The sequence below is a fragment of the Pan troglodytes genome, chromosome X (assembly GCF_028858775.2).
Source record: "Pan troglodytes isolate AG18354 chromosome X, NHGRI_mPanTro3-v2.0_pri, whole genome shotgun sequence".
In the NCBI taxonomy this organism is placed as follows: Eukaryota; Metazoa; Chordata; class Mammalia; order Primates; family Hominidae; genus Pan; species Pan troglodytes.
Genome location: NC_072421.2, coordinates 38,793,449 through 38,808,249, shown reverse-complemented (window position 1 = coordinate 38,808,249; position 14,801 = coordinate 38,793,449). Strand labels below are relative to the sequence as shown.

General features: G+C 40.0%; 1 protein-coding gene across 1 annotated transcript in view; it reads right to left on the bottom strand.

Annotated features, from left to right (window-relative positions):
• The window catches only part of OTC (ornithine transcarbamylase), a 71,784-nt gene that overhangs the window by 38,995 nt on the left and 17,988 nt on the right, over window positions 1–14,801 (bottom strand). The window contains exon 4 of the mRNA XM_016943905.4: window positions 4,113–4,200. Coding sequence (XP_016799394.1) covers window positions 4,113–4,200 — 88 coding nt within the window. The remainder of the gene's footprint in view (window positions 1–4,112; window positions 4,201–14,801) is intronic.

The window sequence follows — 14,801 nt, the reverse complement described above, 5'->3', positions numbered from 1 at the left end:
GCGTACCTGGCTCTGTCATTTTATTGAGCTCTTAACTTTCACATCCTCAGAGAGGCCTTCCCTGACCACCCAATCTAAGGCAGCCGCCACCCCACCAACAAATAACCCGGCTTTAGCTTCATCATAGCACTTATTTCAACCTGCTCTTCTATTCATGCTTTGTTCATTTGTTTAGCAAAAGCCTCCTCGCTCCAGAATGCAATTTCCACTCTAACAAGAAACTTGTTTGACTTGATCAGCATTTTATTTTATTTATTTATTTGAGACAGAGCCCCGCTCTGTCGCCCAGGCTGGAGTGCAGTGGCACAATCTCAGCTCACTGCCACCTCCACCTCCAGGGTTCAAGTGATTCTCCTGCCTCAACCTCCTGAGTAGCTGGGATTACAGGTGCCCGCCACCACACCCAGCTAATTTTTGTATTTTTAGTAGAGATGGGGTTTCGCCATGTTGGCCAGGCTGGTCCTGACCTCAGGTGACCCACCCCCATCCCCCCCAGCCCCTCGGCTTCCCAAAGTGCTAGGATTGCAGACGTGAGCCACCGCACCCAGCCTTGATCAGCATTTTATTCTCAGTGCTAAAACAATGTCTGGAAGAAAAATGAGGCATTCAATAACTATTTCTGAATAAATGAATAATTAAATCATTTGAACAAATAAGTGACACTATGGAAATTGCATTTAACAGCTTTCAAGAGACTGGCCCGGTTTTCTTTCTTTCTTTTTTTTTTCTTTCGGTTGCTACACTCACTATATTCTCCCTCAGGCTCTTCTTTCAACAATGTGCAGGCACTTTTTATTCGACCAGGCCCCCAAAGCAGCTGGACCAGCAATGAAGAAGCAACACCGTCAATCAGTGTCAGGCATGCATGATTCTTTTGATTTGAAAGGGCCAGCAATGTCATTTAATCATCCTCCAATCCCTTTGCACCTTAAAATGTTAAACTTCTACAAAAAGCAAAGGAAGCGATTGCTGAGGGTTACAAGGTGCATATCAGCAAGGTAGATGTCATTAAGATTTGCTTCCTTGCATCTCCTATTCAATTGCATCTGTGGAAGGTGGTAGATTTATCTTGTCTTCTTCAATTTAGCTTTATTGAATTTCTGAGTCCCAGCATATCTTGTTTGTCAGATATTTTGGCAGATTAAGCAGTAATGACGTACACAAAAGAAAGTCAGATTTCTACAATAGCTACTCTACTCCTTTTTCTGACATCCCCCATCTCCCATGCCAGCCTCTTCTGATATTGTACTATCCTTGTTCTCTTTGTGCCCTGAGGATTTCCTCCTCCCCCTCCTTAATTGCACCTGTTCTCATGGCACAGCCTTCTGCAATTCTCCCACATTGAGACCATGGAGGTAATTTTTACCACCGAGCTTATATTTATATTTCTTCAGCTCTCAACTTCACTCAAGGTCTTTATCTCCAATGACTTGTGAACATTTGCACTCAGAGGTTCAAACTTTAATGCAATATGTTCAGTGCCTAATCTGTCATTTTCTCCACAAAGCAGAAACTCCTTTCATTTTCCTGCTTCTGCCTTTTCCCTTCATTGATTCTGCTTGGTATACTTTCATTGTAATAAATCATAACTATGAGTATGACTATATGCTCAGTCCTGTGAGCCCTCCTAGTGAATCATCAAACCTCTGGGTTGTCCTGGGGACCTCTTGACGTGCAAGTCAATGTTGTCAATGTTTTCTTTTCTTTTTTTTTTTTTTGTCTTTTCTTTTCTTTTGAGATGGAGTTTTGCTCTTCTTGCCCAGGCTGGAGTGCAATGGCGCTATCTCGGCTCACTGCAACCTCCGCCTCCCGAGTTTAAGCAACTCTCCTGCCTCAGCCTCCTGAGTAGCTGGGATTACAGGCATGCGCCACCACTCCCGGCTAATTTTTGTATTTTTAGTAGAGACGGGGTTTCTCCATGTTGGTCAGGCTGGTCTCAAACTCCCAAACTCAGGTGATCCACCCGCCTCGGCCTCCCAAAGTGCTGGGATTATAGGCATGAGCCACCACGCCCAGCCCAATATTTTCTATAACTTGTTTCGCTGCCCCTCTCGTGGGCTGAATAGAAGCAGCATTGTGGGGTAATCAAAACAACACGGCCTTAGAAAATAAAGACAGCTTGATTTAAACCCTGACTTAGTCAGCTTCTAAGTTCCATTAACTTCTCTGAGCCATGCTTTCCTCATCTATAAAACCAGGCCAATAATACTTACTTTGCAAGATTTTTAAAAAGATTTAGAGATAATAGCACAAAAGGTCCACGGCAGACAATCTTTAAGGAGTAGCTATTATTTTCAGTGTTTTGGATAAGACAAAATGGTCAAAATGAATTATATGGACTCCATTTCATGGACCCATGTATTCATGTAGCAATGGAACTATAATAATTATATGGACTCAAAATGTCCCAATCATTTTGGAACTTGTAACAAAAAAAAAATCTGTAAGCAGACTGTTTTGCTCAGCATCTATGTAGAGCTCCTCTAACTAAGGACTTGCAGTGAGAATTGTGTGGAGAGCAAGCCCAGAAAAGAGCACGTTTATACCCATCCTCAATTTTCAGCCCATGCTTGGCTGTTTGTCTCTTGATCTTGGGATCCTGCCCACTGCACTGATTTCTGGATCCTGACCTCTTTCTGACTGCCAACCTGCACTGCTCAACTCCTTTTTTGGATGCTCAGCTGTTCCTCCCACTGAACCCTCTTCCAACCAGTGCTTTACACATGACTCATTCACCATCTTTCACCTGGTCCTATATAGAGGATCCCCACTGAAACTTTGCTTGGATATGTCTCTGGCTTCATCCCTTGATCAGCTTGTAATATTTGCTTTTGAATAAAGTATATTTTCACTTTTGTGGAAGCAGAATTATCAGACAAATATAATCCAAGTCAGAGGCAGATTATTTGGAAGAAAAAATTTATGTTCCTTGATTCCTTTTGTCCCTAGAATCCAGAAGCTAATCACACTTCTTAATACTTTCATTGTCCCATCTGAAATAACATAACTAAAAGGTTTAAAGAAGAGTTATTTGAAATCTCTTCAGCAAGTCAAATGAGGTGAATTCTTTAGTATATACTAGGGTGGTTGCCATAAAAAGCAGACGGTATCTGCAAGAAATAACTTCATGGCGTATCATTTTCAGGAAAAGAATCATTAGTCTTCTCTTTTGAGGGCAAAACTTTTAACAAAGACATTTGCTCTGGATTTTTTAGCCAGACATGATGTAGTGGTATGAGCATTGCATGAGGAGTCAGGAGGCCTATGCTTCAGTTTCATTATAATATAGTGGGGAAGAGCCTTTCCCCGTCTCTCCCTTCATCTAGATGGGAGTGAGCTACTAGTACTTCCTAATGAAATATAAGTGGAATTGTTTGTACTGCTTCCCTGCTAAGGTGGCTTTGAAACAAGTATGCCTTCTCCATGCTCTATTCTCCTTGGTCCTGGCTGGATGTTAACACCCAAACTGACCTTGAAGGTCACATGTTGAAGATGGTACAATCACTCTCAGCCAGTGTCCCTGAATAACCCACATAAATTAATAACCTGTTCTTCCCTTTTACCAATCAGGAACATCTGCACTATGGTAACACATTGACATTTGAGATTTTGTGTTATAGCAGCTAGTCTGTGCCTAATTAAGTTGTTTCACTTCTTTATGACAATCTGTTTGGGTTGTTATAAGGATTAAACAAGTCAGAAAAATACCTAGCACACAATAAATGCTCAATAAATGTTATTAGTAGTTATTAATATTATTACCTAGTCTGATAGTAACTAGTTATGAGTCACTGAATGTCAGTTTCCCTGGAGCTTCATTTCCTCCTCAACTGTTAAATCTAAGAGTCATACTTGATGAACTCAAAATTTCCATAAGTTTGAAATTTTATGATCAGAAGCTTCTTCAAAAAATTGCCAAGAAAAATTATTTCAACCGATGGAAAGTGGCCACAGGATGAGGGAGAGGCATTCAGAATATCAGGGAAAGAGGGAAAATGGAGAACAGAACAATTAGAGGGAAAACCATTATTTAAAGAGAATTATGTTTTATTTTTGAAATTTATCCATCAGATTCTGAAATCAGCTTTGGAGAGAAGAAAATATTTACAAACCGGGCCGTGTCCATGAGACTTTCATTCACACCCAAATGAATATCTTGTGTGGTAAGAAAACAAGGATGTCCTCCCAGAAGTGCAAAGCCTACAATAAAAAAAAAAAGAAAAAAATCATTTTGAAAAAACAACTAAAGTGGAAAACAAAATTACAAAGAATTGGCATCATCTCAACTGAAAAGTCAAAATCTTTAAAGCTCTCCAACTTCTCTGATAGAGAATTCCCATGCAAAGCAAAATGAGGAATTGAGGGAAGTAGATAAAATTTTGTGCTCAAGTACTTAACTCTCCTTCACATGTGTGCCCATTTCTCCACCTCTTATTCAAGACCTGGCAATAACGAGGCATCATTCCCTCTTTGGGGCTATGCCTGGTTTTGGTTCTCTAAAATATATAAAGCTGGCTGTGTTTAGTGGCTCATACCTATAATCCCAGCACTTTGGGAGGCTGAGGCAGGTGGATCTCCTGAGGTCAGAAGTTCAAGACCAGCCTGGCCAACATGGCAAAACCCTGTCTCTACTAAAAATACAAAAATTAGCCGGACGTGGTGGCAGGTGCCTGTAATCCCAGCTAGTCGGGAGGCTGAGGCAGGAGAATCGCTTGAATCTGGGAGGCAGGGGTTGTAGTGAGCCGAGATCATGCCACTGCACTCCAGCCTGAGCAACAGAGCAAGACTCTGTCTGAAAAAAATAAAAAATAAAATAAAATATATGACGCTGTCTTGATTGGAAGATAAGGAAAACAGTAAAGTGGCCCTTTTACTTTTTTTACTCTTAGTGACTTGAAACCACTATCTCAATGCTTACTTTCTTTTATTTTCAAGCCTTTCATTTTTATTTATTTATTTTTTGACACAGTCTTCCCTGTCACCCAGGCTGGAGCCCTTTCATCACACATTCTGGGGAAAATTATGGGAGATGGTGACATCCAATCAGAAGTTTACTGTCTCATTTGAGACTGGTTTAATGCTCAGAATTTCTCCAATACATAAAGGCAAATACACATAATTGCAAGATAGAGATTTGTCCAAGGAATTTTACAAACATTACTTTTCCCCTCCTTATTATGATGTGCCTGATTTATCTTTTGGGAAATAAGCAACAGTCACTGAACAAAATCCTTATTTTTTGGGGATACAAACTGATATATTTTGGGGTAAAATATCATTATAACTTTAATTTACTTTAGTTCAACAACCAAAACAAGTAGACGAAGAAGGCAACATATTAACAATTGTTAGACTGATGTAAAGGGTATTGGTATGCTCATTATGCTAATCTTTTTACTTTTCTGTTTATTTGAAAGTTTCACTATAAAAAGTAAAAATCAGAGGCAGGTGGATCACGAGGTCAGGAAATCGAGACCATCCTGGCTAACACGGTGAAATCCCATCTCTACTAAAAATACAAAAAATTAGCCAGGCGTGGTGGTGGGCGCCTGTAGTCCCAGCTACTCAGGAGGCTGAGGCAGGAGGATGGCATGAACCTGGGAGGCAGAGCTTGCAGTGAGATCACGCCACTGCACTCCACCCTGGGTGATAGAGCAAGACTCCGTCTCAAAAAAGAAAAAAAAATTAAAAATCAAACCCACACAAAGCAATGGTCCTCATTTCTGTTACTGTATATAAAATTAAATAATTATAGTCTACCTATTTTATACTCAAAAGTGTTCTCTTGAATATGCCTAGACCAAATGGTCTTTAACTAGAGACCACCATGTTCTGACCCTAGCAATGACTCTTCACAGAGCATAATCATATGATGGCACATTATTAACATTCTTTCATTGAATCCCTTAGTCTGACAAACCGTACAGTAGATATTACAAGAATTTTATAGAAAAGGGTTCTGAGAGTAAGAGTCTAAAAAATTGCGCAAGATTGTTTTTAAGTCTCCACAGCCCTAGGCCTTGCCATAGGGAAGCCAGCTATTGAGTCAGCTCAAAGTGTGATCTACAGAGACAGAATGACATAGTGGGACTAGACTCAGTCTTCTTCATCTGAAAAAGAAGACAGTTTGCCTAGAGTTGTAAGATCCCTTGCAAATCTTATGTGCTAGGTGCCAGGTAGGATCAAAGAATATGAAATGCCCAAACAGTCCTACTTGCTATGGGACCTGTAATGAACATTCTGACCCCATTTCTGATGTTTGACTGTCCACCTCTCCCTGCCTGACCCTTCAGCCCTACATCTGGGCAAGCTGATAAGAAAGTTCAGGTGCTCACTCCTTTGGCACTAGCAGGAGGTTCAAACTGCACAAGCCCTACCCTGCGCATGGGAATCCTCATCCCAGCCCCATCGCCAAATCACACTAGAACTCCATATCGTTTCTCTGCTCTCTGAGGCTACTTTCAGACCTGCTTGGGAACCAGACCTACTATCCCCAGAAAGCCACATGATGTGAGTAATAAACTTTTTCATATCTTCCTGGTGCATGTGAGATATTCTCACTGTCAGCAACCAAACCAAATTTTAGGTGGATGGCACATCTCATGTCTGTGGAGTAACTACACACCACAACAAGTCCTGGCCTCACTGTATGATTCTGAAATTCATTCATTCTGAAAATATGTGCCTGGTGCTGTTCTAGGCACTGAAGAAAGCATTGTAAACAAGATACAAGTCTTTGACTACTTATTAGCTCTAATAATACTTGCTTTATATATCTGGGTGCTCTAGCATTGGGTTCATATATATTTATTGTCGTTATATTCTCTTGCTGAATTGGCCCCTTTATCATTACATAATGGCCTTGTCTTTTTTTTTTCCAGTTTTTGTCTTTCAAATGGGGAGAGACAGAGTACAAACTGAATGAGTAAATTAAATATATTGTATGTTAGATACTGATAAGTGCTATAAGAAATACAGAGCAGGGAAGGAGAATAGGAAATTTACAGGACCCAAGTTGCAATTTTAAGTAGTATGGTCAAGGAAGCCACAATGATAGTGGGACTTTTGAGTAAAGACCTGAGGAAGATGGATAGGTGAACCATAGAAAACATACGAGATAGTGGGAAGAGCATGTGCAAAGTTCCTGTGTGAAGGTCATGACTGGTGGGTTCAAGAGACAACAAGAGGCCGGGCGCGGTGGCTCACACCTGTAATCCTAGCACTTTGGGAGGCCAAGGTGGGCGGATCACCTGAGGTCAGGAGTTTGTGACCAGTCTGGCCAACATGGGGAAACCCCATCTCTACTAAAAATACAAAAATTAGCCAGGCATGGTGGCGGGCACCTGTAATCCCAGCTACTCGGGAGGCTGAGGCAGGAGGATCACTTGAACTCGGGAGGTGAAGGTTGCAGTGAGCCAAGCTGCACCACTGCACTGCAGCCAGGGCGACAGAGTGAGACTTCGTCTAAAAAAAAGAGAGAGAGAGAGAGACAACAAGAAGGTAGTGTGGACGGTGCAGAGGTGAGGCTGCAGAAGGAAGCTGGGGAGAAGGCAAAAACTTTGACTTTTGTCTGGATAAAATGGGAAGCCTTTTAAGGCTTGGAGCAGAGGAGGGACATGATTTGACTTACATTTTAATTGGACATCTGTAGCAGGGCAAAAGCAGGGAGACAAGTCAGGAGACTGTTGCGAAAATCTGGGTGAGAGTTGATAGGCTGGAACAAGGTGGTAGCAGCTAACGTGTTGAGAAAATGGTTGGCTTCTTCCTATGTTTTGAAAGTGTATCTTTTCAAAAAACCAACTTTTTATTTCACTGATCTTTTATTTTTTTTAGTCTCTGTTTTGTATATTTCTGTTTTGATCTGTATTATTTCTTTTCTTCTACAAATTTTGGGTTTGGTTTGCTCTTGCTTTTCCAGTTCTTTAAGATGCATCATTAGGTTATTTGAAGTTTTTCTATTTTTTTGATGTAGGCATTTATTGATGTACACGTCCCTCTTAGTACTGCTTTTGCTGTATCCCACAAGTTTTAATATGCTGTGCTTCCATTTTCATTTGTTTCAAGAACTATTTAAATTTTCTTCTTAATTTTGTCAGTGACTTAATGGTCATTCAGGAGCACATTTTTAAATTTCCATGCGTTTATATTTTTTCCAAAATTCTTCTTGTTATTGATTTCTAGTTTTATTCCATTGTGGTCAGAAAATATATTTAATATAAGTATTTTTAAATTTGGGGTACTTGTTTTGTATCCTTGATAATGTTCCATGTGCTAAGGAAAAGAATGTGTACTCTGCACCTGTTGGGTGAAATGTTCTGTAAATATCTATTATGTCCACTTTCTCTACAGTGCAGATTAAGTCTAATGTTTCTTTGTTGATTTTCAGTCTGGATTATTTGTCCAATGCTGAAGGTGGAGCGTTGAAGTCCTCAGCTATTATTGCATTAGGTTCTATCTAACTTTTTAGCTCTAGTAATACTTGCTTTATATATCTGGGTGCTCTAGCATTGGGTTCATATATATTTATTGTTGTTATATTCTCTTGCTGAATTGGCCCCTTTATCATTACATAATGGCCTTGTCTTTTTTTCCAGTTTTTGTCTTGAAATCTATTTTACCTGATATAAGTACAGCTACTCCTGCTCTTTTGTAGTTTCCATTTGCATGGAATATCTTTTGCCATCCCTTCATTATCAGTGTATGCATGTCTTTAGAGGTGAAGTGAGCTTCTCAACTGTTCACCTTGCTTTCTACCTCACTGAAAAAATTACAGCAATAAGAGGAGAACTTCCAGACTCTACTCCATTTCCCGACTAGTCAGCATCTGTACTCATATACTCTGCTTTCCTTTCTATTAAGCATAGGTGAATTTTCCATGCCCCATGTAATGCCTTCACTCGTGCACTAGAAGCCACTCCCCTTGCCTACTCAAAGACATTGCTCTAGCAATTCCTCCCTTTCTCCCTTATGTCACCAACATCTTGAATGGGTTGTTCTCATTTTTCACACATTATTTAAAAACAGATACAGATTTTCTCTTTGTCCTAATTTCCCTGACAAGTATTCCTTTAATTGTTTGCTCCCCTTTGCAGCAAAGCTCTTTGTTCTTCTTTCTTTTTCTAGTTCCTCTCTTCTCATTTCCATCAAACCTATAAGGCTTTGTCCCCTACCACTGCTGCACCAAAACTCCTCTCACCAAAGTTATCAGTGACCTTCACGTTACTCCATCTAGTGGCCATTTCTGAGCCCTCTTCCTTCACTTAGCAGTATTCAACAAAGTTGATCTTCATTTTCTACTTGATAAGCTTTCTTCACACAGTGTCTAGGACATCACACCTGTTTGCCTTTGCATCTACCTTGGTAGTTGCTCCTTCTCAGTCACCATTGTTGGTTCCTTCTATTTTTCTTGACTTCTGAATGTTGGTGTGCCCCAGGACCAGCCCTTGGTTCTCCTCTCATCCTTCAATCTACACTTACTCTCTTTATAATTGTATCCAGTCCCATGGCCTTAAATATCATCTATATGCTGGTGACACTCAAATATCTCTAGGCCAGATTTCACTCCCAAATTCCAGACTCATGTGCAACTGCTTTTTTTTTAACATCTTTGCTTATATGTCTAATAGACACTTCAAACTCAATATATCTAAGACCGAATTCCCAACCTTCCCCTTTCCATTTGTTCCATCACCAGCCTTCACATTTGCTCAGGCAGAAATCTTAAAGTCATCCTTGACATCTCTTTCTTACCCAATACATCAGTAATCTGGTTGTCTCTCTCTTCAAAACATACCTAGGATCTGTTACTCTTACCCTCTCCACTGCTGCCACCACAACCCCAGCTTCTATAATTGATAGCTATCTATTGACAGGCTTCACTACTTCTACCTTGCTTTCACCCTGGGCTCCCCACAGTCTATTCCACAGTTTATTCTCAGTCAGAGGGATCCTTTTAAAATGCAAGTAGATCATGTCCCTCCTTTGTTCAAGATCATCCAACGATTCCCCAAAAAGCCAAAGTCCCAATAGTGGTGCACTTGTTTTTCCCTCAGTTCCAGACACATTCTTCTCCTTGCTGAGAGTACTTATCATCTTCCAACATACTGTATCATCCACTTATTTATTATGTCTGTTGTTTATTGTCTGTGTACCCACTAGAATGTAAGCCCCATGAAGGCATGGATTTTCATCTGTTTTGTCTACTGAGATATCACTCCCGAGCACCTAGAATAAAACCTGGCAAATAGTAAGTGCTTAATGAATTCTCATTGAATGAATAAAGGAGGAATTTGACTCTGAAGAAAGGACCCATTCTTCTCATTTGTGAACAGCCTCTCATTTTGCTAACAGAAAGAAGAGAAATTTCTATTATCTATGAAGCAACGTAATGAAGTTTAGTGGTGATTATAATCACTAATCACTCTTGAGTACTTAATTTCTTTATAAACATGCAACGTCACCTAAATACACATAAATACCGCACATTCGTCAAAAAATTATTTATTGTGCACCTACTAAGTGCCTAGTACAAGTATGAGTACCATTGAGGGTTGAGGACTATGGATGAAGACTTCAAACAAAGTTTCGGACCTCCTGGTAGGTCTATTCCAAGTCACACTCTTTCTTTGATGATAAGTCATTTTGCTATAGCAACTCAGGATTAATCTGCTGTCCTTCTACTTCCCTGTTTGTGCTATACAGAAGATCGATACGGTGCCTGGACTTATGAAATAGGGGTAGGAAGAAGAGTAACAGAAAGTGTGTACAGGCAGGAGCCAAAGACTTCAGCAGTTCATGAAAAAGATTAAATGGGGAGGAAATACTGCCTCTGAGAAGAAATTGCCTTTGCAATTTTTGTCACAGATCAAAAAGAAGCCTCAGATCCCAGCCCAAAAGCACAAGTCAAGAATTTGCCGGTTTACCAGGTCTGGATGGTAATACGTGCTTATGAGGGGCATCAGAGGTTTTGAGCAGCCACTAGAAGCTGCCATTGCCAAGGAGAAGAGGACAGAGAGATGGGCTTCCACTCTTTCTCCACCCTTTATCCAGAGAAGCCTGCTTTTACCTGTTTCATTTGTTTATGCTTTCACATCAGCTATTTTTGAACAAAGCGTTTCTTCTGTTAATTTCTTCTTCTTCTTCTTCTTCTTTTTTTTTTTTTTGAGATGGAGTCTTGCTCTGTAGCCCAGGCTGGAAGCAGTGGCGCGTTCTCGGCTCACTGCAAGCTCCGCCTCTCCGGTTCACGCCATTCTCCTGCCTCAGCCTCCCGATTGGCTGTGACTACAGACGCCTGCCACCACGTCTGGCTAATTTTTTGTATTTTTAGTAGAGATGGGGTTTCACTGTGTTAGCCAGGATGGTCTCGACATCCTGACCTCGTGATCCGCCTGCCTCGGACTCCCAAAGTGCTGGGATTACAGGCATGAGCCACCGTGCCCGGCCTCTTCTGCTAATTTCTTAATTTCTGTTTGGGAAAATAAAAGTAAATCTTATTTTGCTCTTTTACTTCCCCATAGATCCCTGCCTGCTTTGGTAAAAAGAGTATAAATAGAAATCATTCCTTGGAAATATAAGGGATCCGAGTACCCTTGCTGGTAGAACTAAGGCAGTTATTAACCTCTCTGTGCTTGGCTTTTATAATTGCACAATAGTATCACAATTTTTACATTGGCATCTTTGTACAGACGATGATTTTGAAACAGCTGTTAAAACACCAGTTTCTATTTCACCTTGAAAGTGAAATACCAATGTTAAATAATGAAAAGAACCATCTCTTAGAATGCCTTTTGCATCTTTTATCGGCTACTGCATTTACTGAGATTAATAAATGTATCTGTCTATCAGCTCAATTCATTTGCTATAAAAGAATATTATCATTGGTAGACTCATAGGAGAATTGTCTGGTTTGCCAGGCAGGCACACACAAAGAGTGGATGAGGCATGAATGATCTACAACTACACACAGCTACATCGATACATCTCATAATGTTAAGCGAACGAAGTCAGACACAAAAGAGCGCATGCTGAATGATCCCATTTATATAAAGTTCAAAAATAGGCAAAATGAATCTGTGATGTTAGAAGCCAGGATAATAGTTACCCTTGGGTGAATGAGGAGTAGTGACTGGAAGGAAATGAAGGGTAGTGGGAAGCTTCTGGGTGCTACTACCATTCTGTTTCTCTATCTGGGTGTTAGTTACAATGGTTTGCTCACTGTAAGAATTCATCGATCTATACGCTTAATGATTTGTGCACTTTTCTGTTTGTGTGTTACACTTTAATAAACATGTTACATAAACAATTACTATGGTCAGAGTTGGGTGGAGAATTTGATTCTGTCTCCTGAGATAAGTAGGAATGTGAATGTAGCTCTGAAACTCAGGCTTGGAACAGAATTGCCAAGGACTGTCCTGTGAGGATCATCTCAGGGGCTGGCACAGATTTGGGGCAGTAACAGTTATAATTACACCTATTTTAATTCTAAGCACCAAAGTAACAGGTGGTACTTGTTGAAAAATTGTACCAAAGGACAACTGTTAAGATGCACATACTCAAAATAGGAACGTTCTGTCATGATTTTGATTGGGGTTTACTGTTTCTGTAAACAATTAAGACAGCTACTCGCTTTCAGTGATTCTACTGTTGAGTTTGGCAGGATGCCATATGCAATTATTGAGGATAATGACAAATGCTCCATGAACTATAAGTTTTAACAGTCATACGCTCCTTGCTTCATTTATTTGTTGTTATTATTTATGATTTGGGGCAGGTTTCTAAGGATTTCTTTATAGAAAACCATCATTTAACAAAATGCTTAATGCCACCAGTAGAAACAATTTTACTAGAAGAAAACATGACTATTACATGCCATATAATTAAATTAAATCAATAGATTTAGTTTATTAAATTAGGTATTTAAAAATATATATAGTAATAGCTTCCAATCCTGGGTCTGCCATTTATTAGGTACGTGCCTTTGAGCCATTTGCTGGCCCCATTTCAGCCTGTTTTCCTGAATGGTCTTGCTCTCACAGAGTTGTCATGAGGATTAAGTGAGATAACACACATAATTAATGTAGAACACCTGGCACAGGGTCTGCCTCCAAAAACTTATTAAATTGTCACTCTCGTTTTTATTAATAGATTAACTACCACATTATTAATAAATGGTGAAACCAATCATTTATTCAGAAATATTCTGGTTTCAAACATAACATTTGAACAGGGAAAAGTCATAGAAATGCCATGAACTCAGCAAAATCCCTTTTAAAAAAACTTAAATTTGAGAAATTTCTATGTATTAAACAATTATTTTGGTGACTTCAATAAAGAACAATTCTCTTAAGTACTAACGGTAAAAACAAAAATATATACACACAAGATAAAATGAAATAAAATAAAATTCTTCCCAACTCATGGAATACTAGTGTTGAAAGGGAGCAGAATTTGAGAATTGCTGACTGGTTTATTCATTTTTTCCCTACCATCTGTCAGATATCAACATGATCTCTTATAGCAGCCAGCTTTAAAGAGCAAAATGTTCTTATCTGTTTTCTTCCTAGGGCTTTAAAGATTAGCACCTTATATATTTCCCTCGTCCTCCTTCCTTCTCTTTAGGGGGAAGGAGTGTGCATTAGTAAGAATAGTGGGCTTCAGATCTGAATCTTGGTGCTATCTGTATTAATTGAGTGAATTTGGCAAGTCGCTTAATCCCCCTGAACTTTCTTTTTGATATCTATTTGGTAAGCTTCATTATTAATCATTGCAAGGTAAAAATCACATGTAATAGTTGTTTGCTTCTAAGCCCTAGAAAGCTCTGATACTCGTAAGGTAGAATAATCTATTTGAAATATCAACCAATATGTTTTTGTTTGTGGTACTTCCTCCTTGACCCTGTCTGATTGCTCATTTGGGCAGTCATATTATTGATTCAAGTGAGGTCTGGTAGAGCAGAAATGCAGAGAGAAAGAAAAGAGGCAATTTGTGGCTTACGAGTTTCAAAGTGTCCATTTTGAAACTGCAGAGATAATAGCTTGAGGAAAAAAAATATCCTTAACAGCCTAGAATTCCAGGCACAATTTGGAAGAGTCCATGGATAGTCAGAGCCAGTTTTTCCTCCTGCTTTATTTCCTGGCCTCCAATACTGGGAACTGAAAGGGGAAGAAGAGAAGCAAGAGAGGAGAAGCAACAGAAATAAAAATTGATGGACCTTTGATACTGTACTCTGCTATGTGTTCCCCGGGTCAACTTCTGAAGGATGGGGGGCATGCTGGAAAGCTCCATGAGTTTGGAGAATCCCAGAACTGAGGACAACCTGTCTTGCTTTTAAGACAGACCTCTAGAAGGCAGTAAATGTTATAGAGCTCCCTGGCACCCAGCATGAGGAAGGAACAATAGAGTAGAGGCAGCCTTGTAGTACCTCTGTGCCTAATGTGTCTTGGAGAGCTGCTAAGAGGTTGAGAGAATGAAACCAAGAGATATATTGTTGTAATGGGGTCCTTGTCACAAAACCGTGAAATATTAGGCTCACAGACACTTTGAAGGGTGAGAAGAGCAGGGTTTATCGGGTGAAAAGAAAAAAAAGGAAAACAGGGACTCTCAGCAGAGCAAGAGTCCTGCTAGTTGTCTTCCCGCCTCTAAGATTGAATCCCAGTTTCCACCTCGGAACAGGAGAGGCCAGCTCTTCCCCGCACAAATGGGGTGAACTTCCTGAGGCTTCAGCCCCGTGTGCATTCCTCCCAATGTTCAGGCCGGTTGGAGGTTCTCCAGTGACCCCTTTATACTTGGTTGTCTCAATATGA